The sequence below is a fragment of the Glandiceps talaboti genome, chromosome 1, assembly GCF_964340395.1.
Source record: "Glandiceps talaboti chromosome 1, keGlaTala1.1, whole genome shotgun sequence".
NCBI classification, from domain to species: domain Eukaryota; kingdom Metazoa; phylum Hemichordata; class Enteropneusta; family Spengelidae; genus Glandiceps; species Glandiceps talaboti.
Window position 1 is genome coordinate 20755974 of NC_135549.1, and position 17812 is coordinate 20773785.

General features: G+C 34.6%; 4 protein-coding genes across 4 annotated transcripts in view; 3 read left to right on the forward strand and 1 right to left on the reverse strand.

Moving 5' to 3' along the window:
* The first annotated feature begins 279 nt into the window (after nucleotides 1-279).
* On the forward strand, nucleotides 280-3182 carry LOC144440003 (uncharacterized). Its single transcript, XM_078129234.1, has 5 exons — nucleotides 280-536; nucleotides 1204-1328; nucleotides 1564-1594; nucleotides 1844-1871; nucleotides 2441-3182. Exons 1-5 carry the CDS (start codon nucleotides 508-510, stop codon nucleotides 2687-2689), a joined length of 462 nt encoding a protein of 153 aa, XP_077985360.1. The 5' UTR covers nucleotides 280-507; the 3' UTR covers nucleotides 2690-3182.
* Nucleotides 3183-3271: 89 nt separating this feature from the next.
* LOC144437769 (uncharacterized) lies at nucleotides 3272-4864 on the forward strand. Its single transcript, XM_078126793.1, has 2 exons — nucleotides 3272-3465; nucleotides 3596-4864. The coding sequence occupies exons 1-2, from the start codon at nucleotides 3400-3402 to the stop codon at nucleotides 3836-3838; spliced, it is 309 nt and encodes a 102-aa protein (XP_077982919.1). The 5' UTR covers nucleotides 3272-3399; the 3' UTR covers nucleotides 3839-4864.
* Nucleotides 4865-4866: 2 nt separating this feature from the next.
* LOC144437761 (uncharacterized) lies at nucleotides 4867-6994 on the forward strand. The gene is made up of 2 exons (XM_078126781.1): nucleotides 4867-5063; nucleotides 5379-6994. The coding sequence occupies exons 1-2, from the start codon at nucleotides 5007-5009 to the stop codon at nucleotides 6309-6311; spliced, it is 990 nt and encodes a 329-aa protein (XP_077982907.1). The 5' UTR covers nucleotides 4867-5006; the 3' UTR covers nucleotides 6312-6994.
* A 1301-nt stretch (nucleotides 6995-8295) lies between these two features.
* The window catches only part of LOC144434231 (uncharacterized), a 111622-nt gene continuing 102105 nt past the window's right edge, over nucleotides 8296-17812 (reverse strand). The window contains exons 56-64 of the mRNA XM_078122688.1: nucleotides 17718-17796; nucleotides 17165-17301; nucleotides 16568-16725; nucleotides 15728-15949; nucleotides 15140-15203; nucleotides 14233-14437; nucleotides 13678-13785; nucleotides 12942-13106; nucleotides 8296-11504 (exon numbers count right to left, since the gene is read on the reverse strand). Coding sequence (XP_077978814.1) covers nucleotides 11260-11504; nucleotides 12942-13106; nucleotides 13678-13785; nucleotides 14233-14437; nucleotides 15140-15203; nucleotides 15728-15949; nucleotides 16568-16725; nucleotides 17165-17301; nucleotides 17718-17796 — 1383 coding nt within the window. The 3' untranslated portion in view covers nucleotides 8296-11259. The remainder of the gene's footprint in view (nucleotides 11505-12941; nucleotides 13107-13677; nucleotides 13786-14232; nucleotides 14438-15139; nucleotides 15204-15727; nucleotides 15950-16567; nucleotides 16726-17164; nucleotides 17302-17717; nucleotides 17797-17812) is intronic.

The following is a 17812-nucleotide window of genomic DNA, read 5'->3' on the forward strand; positions in this document are numbered from 1 at the left end:
ATGATATGCGATTAATTTTTCAAAATTTACTAAAATTAACATTGGGAAGAGTTTTCACGTTTTGACATTTGATGATTTAGTATTTAGAAAATAATAAAGATGTCAACATCATACTAATTGTTACATTCTATAATGGTCACACACACATGTCATTGGCAAATACGTGCGTGTATATATGCGTCATACACGGAGCTCGCTCCAAGGTGACCTACATTGATGTTTACGATAAATCGCCCAGACACTTAAAAATAGCCATGGTATAAGCGTGCTCACCAGAAATCCCCTTAGTCAATCACATTCACAACAACAACCTAATTCTGGGGAAAACCCTGCTATGTATATGTAGGTACAATTGGGTGATCTGCCGTGTGTATTGAACTCTTGAATGAATAGCTACCACTGTAGTCAGCTCGGAGTCTAGCAGCTGAGGCGAACACTGTATTCTGCTTGAGATCTGTAGCTACAGAGAAGGCTGTAGGGTCGGCTATAATATTTTTCGCATTTAAAATGAGTCTCCAGAAACAAATGGGTAACAGGTAAGAGTCTAGTGTACTACAATGTCGGTCTGTAGTATACTGTATACTATGGTAGTCGACAGTAAGCTGGGTTAGACTAGTTCTTTCGATTTAATAACGAAAGCAGCTTTTTGTTTGACCTTACACTAACTTAGTTTCAAACAAAGAGACGCCACACAGTGTGTGGAAAAACCCGCTCTTGTCAAATTATTCTAGTTTATGTTGTTGCTGATGGGTAAGTCAGGTATCATCTTGTAAGTTGTATGGTAATCGAGGAGGGGGGTCCTTCTGCATTGATTGTACTTTTATTTTATACTTGGAAATGTTAAGATAAAACAAAGGTCCTGTAGAACCAGATAGGACAGAGGTTCCAATATGAATACTTTAATCCTATGCACTTATAGAGGTTGCAATGAATTGCATGCTCCCCAGGAAGTTGAGGAAGTATAAAGGACCATTGCGCTGTTATAGGTCCGTACCAGGGTCAATAATTGCAAAGCGTTGCGAGCACCGTGTGAGAAAACGCTATTGTGATTACATGTACATACAAGAACAAATGAATATTCACATTAAAATTTACTTCAACTGGCAATTCCGGTGAATTCCTTACCTAGGTAAACTATGGTTGAAACAATGTGATCACATGAATATGTATCTAAGATATGATATTGATCTTTTTGAAAGAAAGGCTGCGGAAGGAATTGGCTGCCCTCCAGAAATCTCCCCTTCATGGTATTAGAGTCTATCTACCATCAGATGATTTTTACATTTGGGAAGCTGAGATCAATGGTCCAGAACAGTCGTATTATGCAGGTAAGGTATCAACGTATTATTAGTGCTAGTTTGAATATATTATATAAATATATCAGTAAGGAAAAATACAATTGAAATTTCAGTAGTTTCTAATTGTAAAAATTAAAAAAGAAAAGAATTTCATCTGATACATTTTGGGATTAATTTTATCACGGACAATGTAAATAATTTATCAGACATACATGGGTTATGCTAGGTTCCGGCAGTAATATACTATGTTTTTTTATTCACGCAGGGGGAAAATTCAAGATTCGGATTTCTTTACCGTATCCTTTAATACTCAGTTTGAAGACAGCCTAGCACTGGTAATGTATAACACTCAGTTTGAAGACAGCCGAGCAATGATAATGTATAAGATCAACTCAGGGGTCGGTCGGAAATAAAAAAGTAAAAAACTACGGTATATATTAAACACAATACAGCTTTTTAAAGATTGTCTGGTGTACTTACCTTAGTTTATATTGTGTTAAATGTATATCTTCTACATAAAGGTAATTCCTTAACACATTTCTCAGTGAAGAGTATCCAATGGAACCACCTGTTGTAAGTATAAATTTGTGGTCAATCGCATTAATTTAGAGTCGGGGGAGGGGTCGTCTGCATTTTAATTAACGTGACAGTATGTAAAGAAAACTACATATATTGCTTTTCAAGGATCATGTAATATACCATTCATAATTTCTAATGAGACGAATTTTGAAATTTAATTATTTTTCTTCGTGTTCATATGTTAACGATTTATAACTATGGAAATAAAGCTTATTTATGTATTATTCATTCTCAGAAGTAACATAGACACAGTTGTTACCATGATTATATCGCAATGTATGCGTAAATCAGTTTTGTGAACATTCATGAACATTACTCTAGCCCAAAACTAATATAATATAATATAATATAATATAATATAATATAATATAATATAATATAATATAATATAACATATTACATAATATAATATAATATTAATATATTATAACATAATATTCATTTTAAGTAGAATTATACATCGTAAATACAAAAGATAAATGATTCCATGATACCAGGAAAGTTGATTAGAGTTAATTGACTAGCAACTGAAAAAACTACATTAAATCGTTTCGTCTATACAGGTACAATTTCTGACATCGATTTATCACGTCAATGTCAGCCAAGCCACAGGACAAGTGTGTCTTAGCTTCCTTTCCCGAGACGCATGGGTCGCCACGGGAACCATAGAACAGTTACTGCATGCCATTTATTCACTGCTCATCAAACCAGAGATAGAGAATTCCTTTGACCACGATGTGCTGAATAAATACCAACACTTCAGGAGGGACTACGAGACATTGGCAAAACGAAGTGCAGCAACGACTAAATAAAACAAAAAATGAAAAGACGCAAGATGTGATGATATAATACTTGAACTTTTAGAAATAATAATAAGAATGACTTGTAGCAATACATCTTTCAAACTTCGAACTAGCAGTCATTTTTTTGTAATTTGATTCCTGTCAGAACACAAAAAATAGAATATAGTACATGTGTAATGCCGTTTGTGAATATTCGATACTTTTCTCTGGTAGATGAATATGGATTTATGCAAAATACATGAATTACACAATGATAAACTGAAGGTAATTAGGGCTGTAGTCACTGACCAAATTGGTATACGCACTTGTTACATATATGTAAAACAATTATAGTTCTATGGTGACTTAACATTTCGGAAGTTTGTAGCAGGGCTTCTTGAGTAGGTTTTTTTTGGACAATTTAGTGTACTATAACCAGAGTGTATTTTATTTAGATTTCTCTGCATTTACTGTAGTTCATCGATGTTATGCATGTAGTTTCAATAAAGGCTGACGTCATCATTTGTACCAACGAATCACTTCGTAGTTGTGTGTTGGGGAAATACGTTGGGATGCCCCTTTCTATCATTACGTGTAAACCCATAGGCTATCACTACAGTCTGTACAGCGCCATTATATTTACAGTACTACGCCGGGGTTTAGAATAGTGAGTCTGGCGTTTAACCAAAGCTTAGAAATCTTGTGACATATACGTGTACGTGGCGTGTCATTCGGTAACCATGGCAATGATTGAAGTACTCATTCAAGGTATTGAGGGGACGACGACAGTGATCGAAATTAACCAGGTAAGAAAATGCTGTATTTAACAATTGTGTTCAAATTTGTATCATGAAAATCTTTAGCGTTATAAGCTTACAGGGCTAGACACAGCACACACACACTTTATTCATCCCTTCTCTTTTATCTGTCCTGTAGCATGCTCAAGTGAATACACTGTTAGCGAAGCTTAGTGAACGTAACAAGATCCCTGTACCTGAGCAGCGTGTTATCTATGCTGGAAAGCAATTAGAACCAGGTAGAGGCAAAGTTCTCTCTGATTACTACATCAAAGATAAATCCTTGTTGTTTGTTGTACTACGATTGAGAGGAGGGTCATCGTTGGTGGACACTCAACATAGCGAACTACGATTAGCAGTAGCACTTCGAAAAGGAACATAGAAGCACACCCTTTTTTACAGCCTGCGAACAACTTTTCTCGTACACTGAACTTGTTCAGTAGACATTTTGGCGAACTCAAAACCTTTAATATCCAGTAAACGGTTCTAACTTTGAAATACGCTGTCTTTGGACAAAAGATAAAGCTATGTATCAAATCCGGAATTTTTCAAAGTAAAATTCAAGACATCAACTTGAAGCTTTCAATTCCATTGAAGAGAGAGCGTATCTTTGTAGTCTGGCACTTTGTCATTTCTTTCAATTGATAGATTATCTAGAGTGTTTTGTACTGTCAGTACTGTAACAATTCAGTCATTTATACGTTCAACCGTTCCCATCTACTAGCTGTCTACAACGTCTTAAACCACAGGCCTTTTTACGTCACTGTCCAGACCGTACGTACCCGCAAGCCATATTTCGTTGCTTCAGCAGAAATATTTGCTCTACTTTGCGAGAACAAATTACGGTCTATGGTTTACATTATTTCAAAGCAAGTAAGAGATACCGGGGAAAACAGATCTATATTATAATATATTACCGGTACCATTTCACAAGAACATATATTTTGTTGCTCTAAAAGATTAATACACTGTAAATGTACTCTGTCGTGTAGTGCACATTTAAAATCAGATAAGCTCTGATTTAGAAATGGAGATGGAAAAATAGGCATGACAAGCAAAATTATCCAAGAAGTCAAACTAGCATATATTTCCCGTGTAGCTACTTATTCAAGATTTCAGAACGGATAATGATTACACGTCAGAACCACTTCAAAACTGTTTTCCAATTGAAATAAATGTCTGTAAATACTGTGAGTTTTCAAAATTTACTTAATGGCATTATTAAATTGTGGGATATACGAAAACGACAATCACACACACATTACTGACAATATTGATAACGTTTCTATTTTTGGATATTCTCTCACCGTGTTGTTTCGGTCTCACTTTGGTTCAGGTGTGTTTTGGTTGATGATTTCATTTCAACCAGGGACTTACCCCGGTATTTTCCACGGGACTTTCCAGATTTTTCTGAATACAGTGGTTCTAAAACCATTAGGTATGCTTGTGTTCGGCTCATTTTTGTTAGCCCCTGGTGCTGTACAGTCGTGCAGTTTTTACCACTCTTCATCCTTAATCCAATTTGCGCTTAACAAGTACTCGCGTTAACAATGCAGGTGTTTGTCAATGGCCCGACTGGGAAGACGCATATAGTCGACATCGACAAGGTAGGTGATACAATCTTAAAATTTGTAAGTTCACATTCATTCTCCGCCTCAGAATAGTCATGCTTGCATACTGATTAAGTCGTCCATTTCTTCATCGGTGTTGAGCGAAATGTGTGCACCGTCTGCAAGCAGAGCTAGCCTCAGAGCAAAGATTGAGGTCTAAACATGTGTGTTTCATACTCATGCAGCTGTCCATTCGAAGGACCAAGACAAAGGGCGTTACTCAGATGTAGAAAGAATATTTTCTATTATAGAACTTCAGGGGTTCTTTGATTATTCGTATTTTGCAATTTTGTCTTTTCCTTTCGTCTCTAGAATGATACTGTTGATGAGTTGCTTAAGAGAATAAGTACGAAAAATCGCATACCCGTCAACGAGCAAACTGTCTTGTTCTCGGGCAAGCTTGTGCTACCAGGGTTAGAGAGGAAGGTGTCCGACTATTGTATGCAACATGGCTCGAATCTCTTCGTTTCGTTACATCTCAAAGGCGGCGTGAATATCAAGACACAGATGAAGCTCCCTTTCGGGGTTAAACTGACAACGGCGATAGACATCATTACATTCGATGACACCCGCCACGTTAAACGGTACGAGATGCCATGCGGACACGCTATCGGCCCCGAGTCCCTGAAGATTTATTGTCGAAGTGTGCTCAAAAATGGTAAATATCGCTTCCTTTGTCCAGCTACTCGTAAAAATGGAAGTGGGCATAGATGTGATGTGGAGTGGTCCTACACCGATGTGATGCAACTGGCTGAGCTGAATGCTCAAGAAAGACGCGAATTCGAAGATAACATTTCTCAGAATTGCCTCTTCCTTGAACAGGGTGTCCAAGAATGCCCACGCTGCAGTTCTTTCTGTGAAAGACAAGATGAGAAAAATCCACGCGTGGTCTGTTCAATCTGTACTATGAAGAAGAGGTCCAACTACGAGTTTTGTTGGAATTGTCTGCGAGAATGGAAAGCCGGAGGAACCACAAATTGTGGCAACATCGGCTGCACCGGAGAGGATCAACAATTGGAGATCCTGAAAACTTGCCAACCTAAGACCATAGGGGCTGTGCCGAACTGTCCCTCCCATCGTGCTTGCCCATCTTGCGGTGTATTGATCGAGCACATAGATGCATGCAAGCAAATGAAATGTCGCTGTGGGCAGAATTTCTGCTTCATCTGCCTCAAGAAAGATTTCCAATGCACGCAGTATTGCGCAGTTGCTGAAATACAAGTGAAAATCCCCAGGAGTGGTTGAATTCCCAAATACTGTTGCTACCACTGCTTCGCTGACATTTCAGTTGGCAAACTTGATGTAGGTCACACGTTCATAATGTAGATTTATTGCAGTTATAAGTTCAAAATCTGACAAGTTGGTTTACCTTAAGAATGTTTTAGATATGAAAATGAATTACTGTAAGCAAGAGATCCTAACTTCGGTCGTTTAGTTCATTTAGACTGTTCAAAATAAATGTACATGTATAATATGTACTCATCAATTGCTGTATATGTAAACAACATATATATATCATACCGACTTATGCAAGGTATAAGTATATATTTAAACTGTCAAAGATCTCACTGTAGTTATGTGACGATTAAAAAAACACAATTTCGCTATCCCTAACGAGATTCCATTTCAACTTTATTTTCAACGAGTTATAAAAAACAAAACCGAACTGTGGCGATATGACATGTTTGAAGTTTTAATTGAGACTGACATTCCTTTAGCAGTGACGTATATATAGCACCTTTCGATTGAAATACCATAACTGCAATACCACTCTAAACTAGAAACAGACTAATTGTCGAATCATCATTTGCAAAAGGTACAATAGTGTATTAATCACTATGCCAACAGTCATTGAATAATTATTTTATACCTTTTAATTAATAATCAGCAAGTGTCTGTATTTTTAAGTTATATTACTTTGTAAAGAATGACTAATAAAGCTGCTCTGCTCAGCTAGAACAGAAAGTTATGGCGTATTTAAAAAGATTTATTTGAATGGTGCACGTAAAAATTGAAAAATACATGTAAACTAAGATGTGTTTTAAATCACAGCATCTTCCTACAAAGGAACTTTCATTTAGAAGAGATGATGATCGGTCCTAATCTGTATAACAACTGTTGAATGCATTAAGTGCGTATGTGTGTGTTTTACCCCTGGGCCAGTAGAAAGATGACCGGGTATGTGCTGCCCAAATGGTCACTGCTCACATTAAATCCTTAAAATATCTTGGGTAAAGTTTCCTTCTTATAATTTCCTATGCCTAATTGTGGTAAAACAAGCCCGGCAAAGTATATCATAAGCCACCTTCGAGTACTGTGGTGCCCGTTGGGGGCTAATAAAGATAGCACCACTGGCACTGAAATCCAATATATTGATATTGAAATCCAAGCCGTTATTTTATAAAGTACGTATTCATTTTAGAATGTGGATCTGCAAAGTAGTTTTGAAGTTCCAATTGTTTACCAAAACTCACAAATATAATGCATATCAATAATTGCATAATAGTTTCATCAACAGCTCTTCACTGTTCGTAAACCCAGAAACAACCAAATTTCAGAACATTACCCATGTAGTTTTGAAGTTTTAGCTTTTTTGACAAGAAATCCACATTTTAGGCTTTACTTGCATATCAACAATCAGATCATATTGTCTTCAATAATTCTTCAGCTGGACACGTCTATAAACATTTCCATGAACTTTGAAATGAATCTGCCCAGTGACGTGGGTTTGGAGTTTACATTTTTGACCAAATGACACTTTTTAAAAGTCTAAGTGCTATAGTGTGATCAGGCCATCATCAGTATTGGCTTGGGCAATCTTCACATTAGAAATCAATCAGCAACATCTCCACTAAACGAGACCCCAAAATAACATCCTCACACACATATTTCAAGCCTTGACCCTGTATACTGTGAAAAGTGCACTTTGAAGTGGGAGTGATGATTGGACTTTGACAGAGTGATTACTTAACATAACTGTATGTACATGATGGCCCATTTTCTGTTGGGTCATGTATCATCTGGACATCCCTAGGAACATCACTGCCAACTATTAAAAGTGGTGCCAATGGTACTGTAGCACAACTACATAAAGCACTGGAATTAAGAAACAAGAGGAAAGATCAGATATTGAACAACATGACTGCAGATGACTAATATGGTACAAACATGATACTTAACGTCACACATTTTCAAGAAACATAAATAATCATTTATCTATTCACTGGAAAGTACACATCATTTATTTGAATATAGAAATGCAATACAAAATAATGCTCCATAAAAACTGTGATGCAAATGTGAATGCTACAACTATCAGAGATTTTGCAAGGTGATAAAAAACACACAATAAATTACATGTACATCTTTCAAATAAATTACTCATCAATATATACAGCTGTACAGAGCTAATCTTTTGTACACATCTTACTTAGACTGGAATGTCACAAGTCAAAACTACTTTAAAATTAGGAGTCTTGTCTTATATACAAAATGTACAATATGAAGCTAAGAATACACATTAGCATTGCTCCTTTCAATCAAAATCAGATAACACCATCTTCATCACACTGCAAAAAAACCTGTCAAATGTAGAAAGTATGGCCATTTTATTTAGATGTCTGTAAAAACTGATACTTTGTGGATGAGATGTCATATGCATGTATTGATTCATTCAACATATCTATATAGTCCGTTTATGCAGGAGATAGTTCTCACAAATATGGAAGTAAAGTTCTGATGTTTTATACAACTGTTACCCTACATGCAGTCTGTAAGATAGGTCATGTTGGGGCACCCTAACCCATCAATCAGCCTTCTGAAGGTGGAATGATACACTGTATCTCACAGTATACCACTGCCACATATTGATAAACTCACTGCCATGCATTACATTTCCAATGTGATGATACTGGAAGCACATTTACTCTTAGTAATTATCATGATGGTAACATAAACATCTTTTCTTCTGCAACATCCGTACATTAAATGTCAATGTTAGTCAAAAATGTGAATTTTTTAATACTTGGCAAACTGTGAATAAGTAAAATAAGAGAAGGAATTATTCAAGTAATACAAAAATACATGCACTGTGCTAGTACTGGTACTAAATCATTGAAAAAAAAACCCAATCGAACATCAAACTTGACAAAATAATTTGCTTTCTGTGGCTCTACTGGTTTTCACTGCATGGGAGATAATCATAATATTGTGTGAAAAATGTTTCCACAGTGTCCCTGGACAAGATCCACTGTGCATGTGATGAGTGTCTCTGAATATGAAATTTTGCTTCATTTTTTCTTCTTTCATTTGGCAAGAATATTTTCATGTAGTCTAAACTTCAAATCACAACAAATCAACACATGTTCAATTATTCTCAGTTTTAGCAAATTATTGCTGGGGTATACCAACACCAATATTACTGTCAAAATCACTACGACACTTTCTCTCTTTGCCCAATTCAGTGTACATCTTGACGGTGGGGATGCTATGTTAATAAGTTTAGTTATAAATATTCGATATAAGACATTTTTATAATACTCAAATGGCACACACTGAATTTCAGACTTCAAAAATAAAGTTGCTTTTTCTATTGTATTGCACTATGAAATACATACTCCTACTTAGCAGCATAAACACATGCACACATTTGTAAGTATCAAACTTTGTAAAGTAACACACACATCCTAGAATCATACAATATATCACTATCTATATTATACACTCTGTAGTTTGGTCAATTATTTCATCATTATCTCTTTAAACGCTACTACTACAGACATCTCAGTGTGAAGGGAAGAACACAGGGGAAACTCTTCAAATTGAGTTGACAAATCATATTTCCTCTAACAATGCAGATACACTTCAACGTCTCACAGTATTCCTATTTCATGCTATGAAACTATCAAAAGAAGCTACATGTGTTATGTAAGAGTTTCATTGCCTTTTATGGCACTGCTTTATTTGTAATAATTGTGTATTGTATCTGTGGGCCAATGAATATGGAATAAATAGACCTACTTACATTCCAAACCGCATTACTAGCACAGTGGTTCCCAACCACTCTTATGGTTACAACGTAATGTGAAGTATTTCAAATTGGAAGTTTGAACAGTTTTCACTGTTGTATCTGTCTCATGAAAATATAACCAAACTAAAAATCCTATCTGCAATGTTTCTGACATGTCTTGTAAAATAAGGGGAATGAACCTTCTACATTTCAGAGTCCTTGAAAATAAAGTATTCCACAGTATGATAGTTTGACTTGGTTTTAAACTGTGTATGACCTGGATTTTAATAAAATACTGAACTTTCAATGTAAATTTACAAATATTTCATTCATGGAAGGAAACTGAACTTCACAGTAAATTTGAGCCCGTTTGATTATAACCATATGTATAATTCTAATTTAGATATCTATTATTGCATAGATTTTAGATGTCTATATTCATCTATATATGATAAAACACACTATATACAATATACTCACTCTATACTTATTATTCTGGTGGCTATGGCACTGATGTAGATGTAGTACAACAAACCCAAAACTTTACTTTATGCTCAAACATGACTAAATTTAATTTGCACAAATTTTTGCAAATATCTACCTTCATGCAAGCATATACCAATTTTTGGTAAATGTAAATACAACCTTTGCAACAGTTGTGTAGATATGCTGCTGATCAGAAAGTTGTTTTGTTAGCGGTGGTGTACTATTAAAACTGGCTTTGAAAGTGCTGAAAGTCTTCTCCTCACATTATCAAACTGACATGTACGTTGATACAAAAAAGCAGGTGCCTCAGGTATAGATTCATGTGATAATAAGCTTATACCAGTTTGTTTACGTCTGTGAAAGTTAGTCTATAGTATATGGCAATATGACTAACTTTCACATACAAACAATATCACACTGAGAGACAAATATGTCACAAAAGTTGTGATGTATACTGTGTATCACAATCAACCAAATATAGTTATCTAATCAAGGACAAAATGTGACCCTTTATTAAAAACTAATGCCCTTTACTGCTGACTATAAACATCGTCAAATGGATGCAATATTGAAATACATTTGATATAAATCCATGTATTACTGAAAATCTGGACGGACCTTGGCTATTATCACTGTATTATGTAACAGTACATTATGTACAAAATCTAACATACATCAACTGTTCTCCCTATCTATCCCTCACTGCGAATAAGATGACTTTGGTCTGCCAACTTTCATTCTTTTCAATGAAGTGTGTGTAGATGGTTCCATTGCAGAATGAGGGCGTGTATCATCAGTAGGTGATAGTTTCTTAATTCTGCTATGGTCTTTATGTTTACTAGATAGAGGACGCAGACTTGGTCCAGTCTTGGTGTCTTCTTCAAACCAATTTGATGTCACTTCAGGAGGTTCAGAGATAGTCACTCTCACTGATCTAGGATTTCCTATAAAATATTTAAAAATCAACAGTGAGATTTTTAAATTCCTGTAAAAATTTAAATATCAACAGCGACATCTTTCAATTCCTGGGAACATTCAAGAATCATCACCTATTTTTAATGTGTATGTGTGTTTTGCTTCAATAATATCATACTGGGTAAACTACATGAGAGGTACTTGTTGGAAATAACCAAAATATTCAATGCTTTAAAGAATTCTGAAATATGATGCAATGAAAAGAGTGTTTCATAATTTCCATAAGCCAATGGTCATCTATGGTTTTTAAAGAGTTCTGTAACAGATGTAGCAATGTAGATGTGTTGCCACTGAGGGTTGAAAGCTGTCCACCCTCATTTTAGTTGCCAATTACATTCAATACAAAATGAATAGAATCAGCTGTAACCTAACCACTATGCAAAGCAATGTTACTCTTCACATGTAGCATAAGTGTTTTACAATACTTAACAGGTCTTTTGCAGCACAGCAAGCATCTGATATTTTGATCTTATAATAATATATCTGTTGTAATTTGTCAGATACTGGTGTACACTACATGCAGTGTAAAGTTGTTCACCAAACACAAATAGGACTACCAACAACCACAATGAGTTTGCCAGTCCTTGTCACTTCATATATGATGAAATACAATGAGTGCCTTTAAGCATTAAATATATCAGATATTACATTATATGTGGATAATGTTAATTTACTAGTGCAGTGAAGTAAAAGCTGTCTGTGATAAAACACTGTGAGTGCCTGCCTTGCATTAAACACCCAGCAAAGTGATTTTTTGTTTTGTTAATATTGCATTGGCTTCGAACCATTATACCCACTCACTGTGTGACTTAACTTCACCTTGTATCACATGCAAATCTTATTTTACATGTTGCTGCTGATAAAATATGGAATACATGCAATCAAATGATTATGAATGATATGAATGAAGTTAATGAATGAAATAATGTCAGCATGAACTGTCAAATATTAAATCTATGGATGGATATCAAAGATTATTTGAGCTGAGAATGATAAATAAAATGAATATTGAATAATTAAAGTGTTAAGGATTATTATGGTATGTGAGACATTCGTATGCTATAATAAATACACAATAATATGAATAAATGAACTTTATATTGTCTGAATTAGAAATTAATAACTTAATGGCATGGTACAGGAAGTGAAAGAATACAAATATAGTGGTAGTGGCCTCTAGGATTAAGAAAGACTGAGCATTAATAAAAAAGGAATTATATCATATCAATTATGTGCAATTGTATTATTCTTTCATCACACATAAATGGTCAATATATACCTTTGACTGTCTATTTGTACACCTAGCATGAACATCATAATATTGGTAAATAGAGACGCTATTAGCTAGACTGTACTAAAATCTATAGTGATGGTATTTGTGTCAGTTTAATACTTAAATTCCCTACCTGGTATTGGTGTTAGCTTTGGTTCCTCTGTCTTAGCTTTCACTTGGCACAGTTCACAGTCACCATGACAACGTACATCCATTGCCTCACACAGAATGTGATCGGTAAATGTCTGGAATGATGTATAGTCACAGGCTGCAAATCTTCCTTGCCATGCAATCAGACCTGTCAAATAAGGAATGGATGTAAATGACATCATAACAATACAATATATACCTTCCTTCCCTTGCCATGCAATCAGACCTGTCAAATAAGGAATGGATGGTAAATGACATGATAACAATACTGTAACAATGTATACCTTCCTTGTCATGCTATCAGAACTTTAACATAATGAATGGATGTGAACGACACACATAACAACACAATGTAAATCCATGGCCTCACACACAATGTGATCCATGAATGTCTACAATGAAGAGAAGCTATATACTATATATTTTGCAGAAATGGCCAGTTCTGAACCACATGAACTGATTACAGACAAATATGGTTAGTCAACTAGCTTCTAAGTGGTGATGATTCCTAACAAAATTCAGCATTTCTGAAAGGATGTGCCCTAAAAGATGGCTGTTTTTTCTATCAATCACTGTGTTATATCAAGTATGCAGCTTTTGATACTGAAAAACAAAATTTAAATCTAGGTATAATTATTCCATTTATGTTTACATCCTCAATTTATTACAAAGGCTTTGTAGTTTGATGACAACTTTGGTTCTGTGAACATAAAACTCACCTTCAGGGTTGATAACAACAAACGTTGGAACTCCTTGAATACCAAATAATTCAGGAACACCAGTGACATTCTTGAGTGAATCACTGCTACTAGTAAGGTCATCATGTCCTGAAGAAAGAAATTAATCAAGATTTTGACAACTATGAAATGGTCTGAAGTCCATTCTGTGAGAATTGTTGAGATGTAACCTTTGACCAATACTGAACTTGATTTGTATATTATTTATTATTTCTATGTACAGAATAATTTGTTATATTGTCAATACAAATATGTGTGAGAATCAATGCAAACAATCCATGTAACAATGTTTATTCATAAAACAGATATATAGATATATATAGATACATAGTCAGGTGATGACCTACTATATATCTTGCCTTGATATGATAAAGATTATTGATTCAAAACGTCAGGATTGAATTTATTCATCAGGACTGTTCTGCTCATTACTTTTGCACTCCTAGTGTTAATAAATACATTACACATTTTGAACCAAACTTGATCAATGCATAAGATGAGATAGCATACTGCAGAATGAATGTCATATTATCTTACCAAGTTTTGTTCTACCAGTACGTTTACCACTACTGCTTGTACTTCTACGACTAGAGGTAGGACCAGGTGTGCTTGAATGACAGGAACAACAATGACGTATACTTCTATCATTACGCCATGCATTCCCTACTATGACCTCAGCTAAGGAGTGTCTGTGAGATGATGTAGACTCATAGCTGGCACAACAACAGGTGATAAATGAAATCTACACAGATAGAAAATTTTGAAATATAAGACAGTTATAATGGGGTATATTTGAGAAGAGAAGATTAAAAAAATTAAGACTTAAAAGATCCACTTTTTTCTGATTACATTCGAAAGTCAATACTTTTTAAAAGTACAATAGAAGTATTGACGGATAATATAAACTGATGACACTTGCTACAGCCGATTTCAAAATACCATTTACCGGCTTTGTTTGATCATAGACAACACTGAAACTAATAATAAGCTACATATGCTACACTTTAAATTAATACAGTTTCTTGCAATATTTTGTCTATTGAAATGAACTGATGTGCCACCATGCAGACATCAAAACATTGGCACCAGCATGTCTGTGTGAAGTTGTATAATATTTAATAAATGGTTTATTTTATGTAGATAACATGTAGCAACAAATTGTAATCTTTGCCATCTTAGAGTAGCATGTACAGTTTCTTATTGATTTCTGTGTGGTTGAATCAAACAGAGCTGCTGAACGGTATTTCAAAATCCGCTGTAAGCATATTAAACTTCTTAAACTGCACTTGAAGTAACTGTACCAGTCTCAGAATCTCAAGCATATTCTGTTCTAGTCACAGTTTGATTTCCATGTATTTAATATATACATTTCAAATCTACAAAGTCAAGAAAACTATGTTATCATTTATTTGAACACAGAATTGTATCTTTAAATACTACCTACCCTCTTGCCATGTTCTCTGGAGTATCGGACAAAGAAATTCATTGCAATCCTTGATGCAAGACACCTGTCAGAAAAGCAAAACAGAATAGTATAATTTGTATTAGGATAACCTTTAAAATCAATTAAGGAAAGTAAAATATGTATTAAGGTTGTATGTATGACTGAAATGTAAAGAGTATCAAAGGTAAACAGCAAAAGTGAAATTACTAGAGTACATATTTTCAAGTCGAGTTTGCCATTATGAAAAATTCTGTAAGCTTCTTTCTTTAATAAAAGTCTGACAGTGTACAATGAGCAATAAGAATTAATGTTATTTTATCACAAGCAGGAAACGTTACCTTGTCCAAATATTTCATCTAGACTCGATTGACTTCTTCAGTGGACTGAATGAGCAGTAAGTAGTTAACATCATCATGATTTCATACTACATTCATTCTAGAAAGGTAACAGCTAGTAACTCAATTTAGTATAGGTTTAGAATGATGAATGTTTTTTTGAGATAAAATTCATCAAAATTATGCAATTTTTTTTTAATTCGCTGTTGACTATGCAGACTCTTACGTTATGTGAATATACATAAGAACTAACCATTTTGTCCAAAAGAGTATAACAGTTGGTTTTCTGAGTTTGGTTGGGATGAGTAGATGCCAGGCACCTTCAAAGACATCTAGTACTGTCACAGCTGCTGGAGGTACACGTCTTTTCAACAAACCCATATTGACTGCTGCTATGGTATAAGATCCTAAACTATCAGGGTCCATCTCTCTAGCCAGACTGTCAGAGTATGTACAACAACCTTCATTGGGATATCTGTGGACAAACACATCAAGATTTGTTATTGAGGTACATAAAATATCACATTTGATTTAACTGAATGCAAACAGATGCACAAGACAATCATAGATGTATGATCTTCAAGGAAAAAAAACTTTTCTCGTACAAATACATTTGACTTCTAAATTATTCCACAAACGAAATTCCTTCAAAATCTATCCATTTTCCAATAAATTAACCAAAGTTTCTAATTTTTTATCTGTCTGTCACTATACACCCATCCATTTTTGCATGTAGCTACATATATCTACTTAAAAACAAAACCAATCAATTCACTTAAAAATCAATTAATTATATGTGTACATCTAACTGCCTAATTTATCTATTTATAACCTTACCACTCATCAACAAGTCTACATCAAAACAGTTCAAACACACTCTCAGCTAAACGATTCTAAAACAAACCTGTTCATATTATTAACTATTTTGATATACATTACATTCTGAAAACGGAGTATCCTCCTGTTCATGATTTCTTTTTGTCTAGAAAATGAGGAAATATCAATTCTGGTGTCAAAACATGCAAAGTCAAAACTTCTACTATAGAATAAGGTAAGGTGATGTAAAATACTGCGTAGGAGAAACCACACTCACTGTGCATCCTTGGTATGTACAGAATGAAAACAAAAGAATGCATATGGCAAGAATAGTTCTGAGTAGACTGGTATCATATTAGATGGTTCACTGTTACCCACTGGATGGTTGGTTACTGTTACCACACTGACTTTGTGGACTGGTACATAGGCACTCAACTAGAAATAACACAAAACAGAGATAACAATGTTATTGCAAATTATCCATGTACCCATTCTGTGGTGACAATTAGTCCCTCTTTTACAGAAAAACCCACAGTTAGGTTATATTTCATGAATTGGGACATTGAATCTGGTTTTCACAAAAAAATTGACATGAATGGTGAGATGAATACATTTTAGGTTATTTTGTGAAGATAGCTTGCAATCAATCTGGGATTACACAAGATCATACAAATCATAAATCAATGCCTTAAAACTTGTATTTTTTCAATGTCGAGGGTTTGGTCAATGATATAAATACATGCTTGCCTAAAACACAAATTTTGCACCACTTTCACTATTTAACACACTTTGCATCAACATTATACAACATTATTAAACACGTATTAACACTGAAATTGAGCTGATACAATTTGGAGTTTACTGATATTTATACCTTGAGTCTTGTTTGTTGTACATATGCATTGAGTAGATTGCCATGTGGTTTGTCATTGACTAAGATCTGATATCCTGTAACTATGGCATCACCATCATCCTCAGCTGGTTCCCACTCTATGTCAACCTCAAATGTACCTGATATAAATAGAAATGATAAATATGTAGTCACTGTATCAATACTTTATAATTCTATGTTCACCTAAAATGAATCTGATGTCTAATGTTAAACATAACTACCTGACCTAGAGAGTATCAATACAGTAAATTCTATGTTTACCTAAAATGGATTTGAAAGGTATAAAATATTCAATATTCAACTTGACTGAATCTAAATATAGTATGTAAGATTTATATGGTAACATTACATGTATGAATGGCTATAGCGCACGAATATGTCATCTAACACAAAACATGGTGACATTTACTGCATATCATTTGTGGCAAAACATTGCTACTTGGTGGTAAGAATTCCTAACAAGTAAACTTTGATTCGGCATTTATACAATATATGAAAGGATCTCTTAGTCTCAGACGCTATAATCAGTACTCACCTGAATATGGCTGTAAATCTTGTAAGCACTGTAAGAGATTGGTCTCTACATCAGCTATAGTTGATGTTAATCGGGCAATCTAGAGAAGATATGAA

Excerpts from the sequence above, each read along its gene's own strand:
- LOC144437761 (XM_078126781.1), top strand. The coding sequence starts at position 5,007 with ATGCAGGTGTTTGTCAATGGCCCGACTGGGAAGACGCATATAGTCGAC. Across the intron at positions 5,064-5,378 it reads ATATAGTCGACATCGACAAG|AATGATACTGTTGATGAGTT; the intron begins GTAGGTGATACA and ends TTTCGTCTCTAG.
- LOC144440003 (XM_078129234.1), top strand. The coding sequence starts at position 508 with ATGAGTCTCCAGAAACAAATGGGTAACAG. Across the intron at positions 1,329-1,563 it reads AGAACAGTCGTATTATGCAG|GGGGAAAATTCAAGATTCGG; the intron begins GTAAGGTATCAA and ends TTATTCACGCAG. Across the intron at positions 1,595-1,843 it reads AAGATTCGGATTTCTTTACC|TGAAGAGTATCCAATGGAAC; the intron begins GTATCCTTTAAT and ends CACATTTCTCAG.
- LOC144437769 (XM_078126793.1), top strand. The coding sequence starts at position 3,400 with ATGGCAATGATTGAAGTACTCATTCAAGGTATTGAGGGGACGACGACA. Across the intron at positions 3,466-3,595 it reads CAGTGATCGAAATTAACCAG|CATGCTCAAGTGAATACACT; the intron begins GTAAGAAAATGC and ends TCTGTCCTGTAG.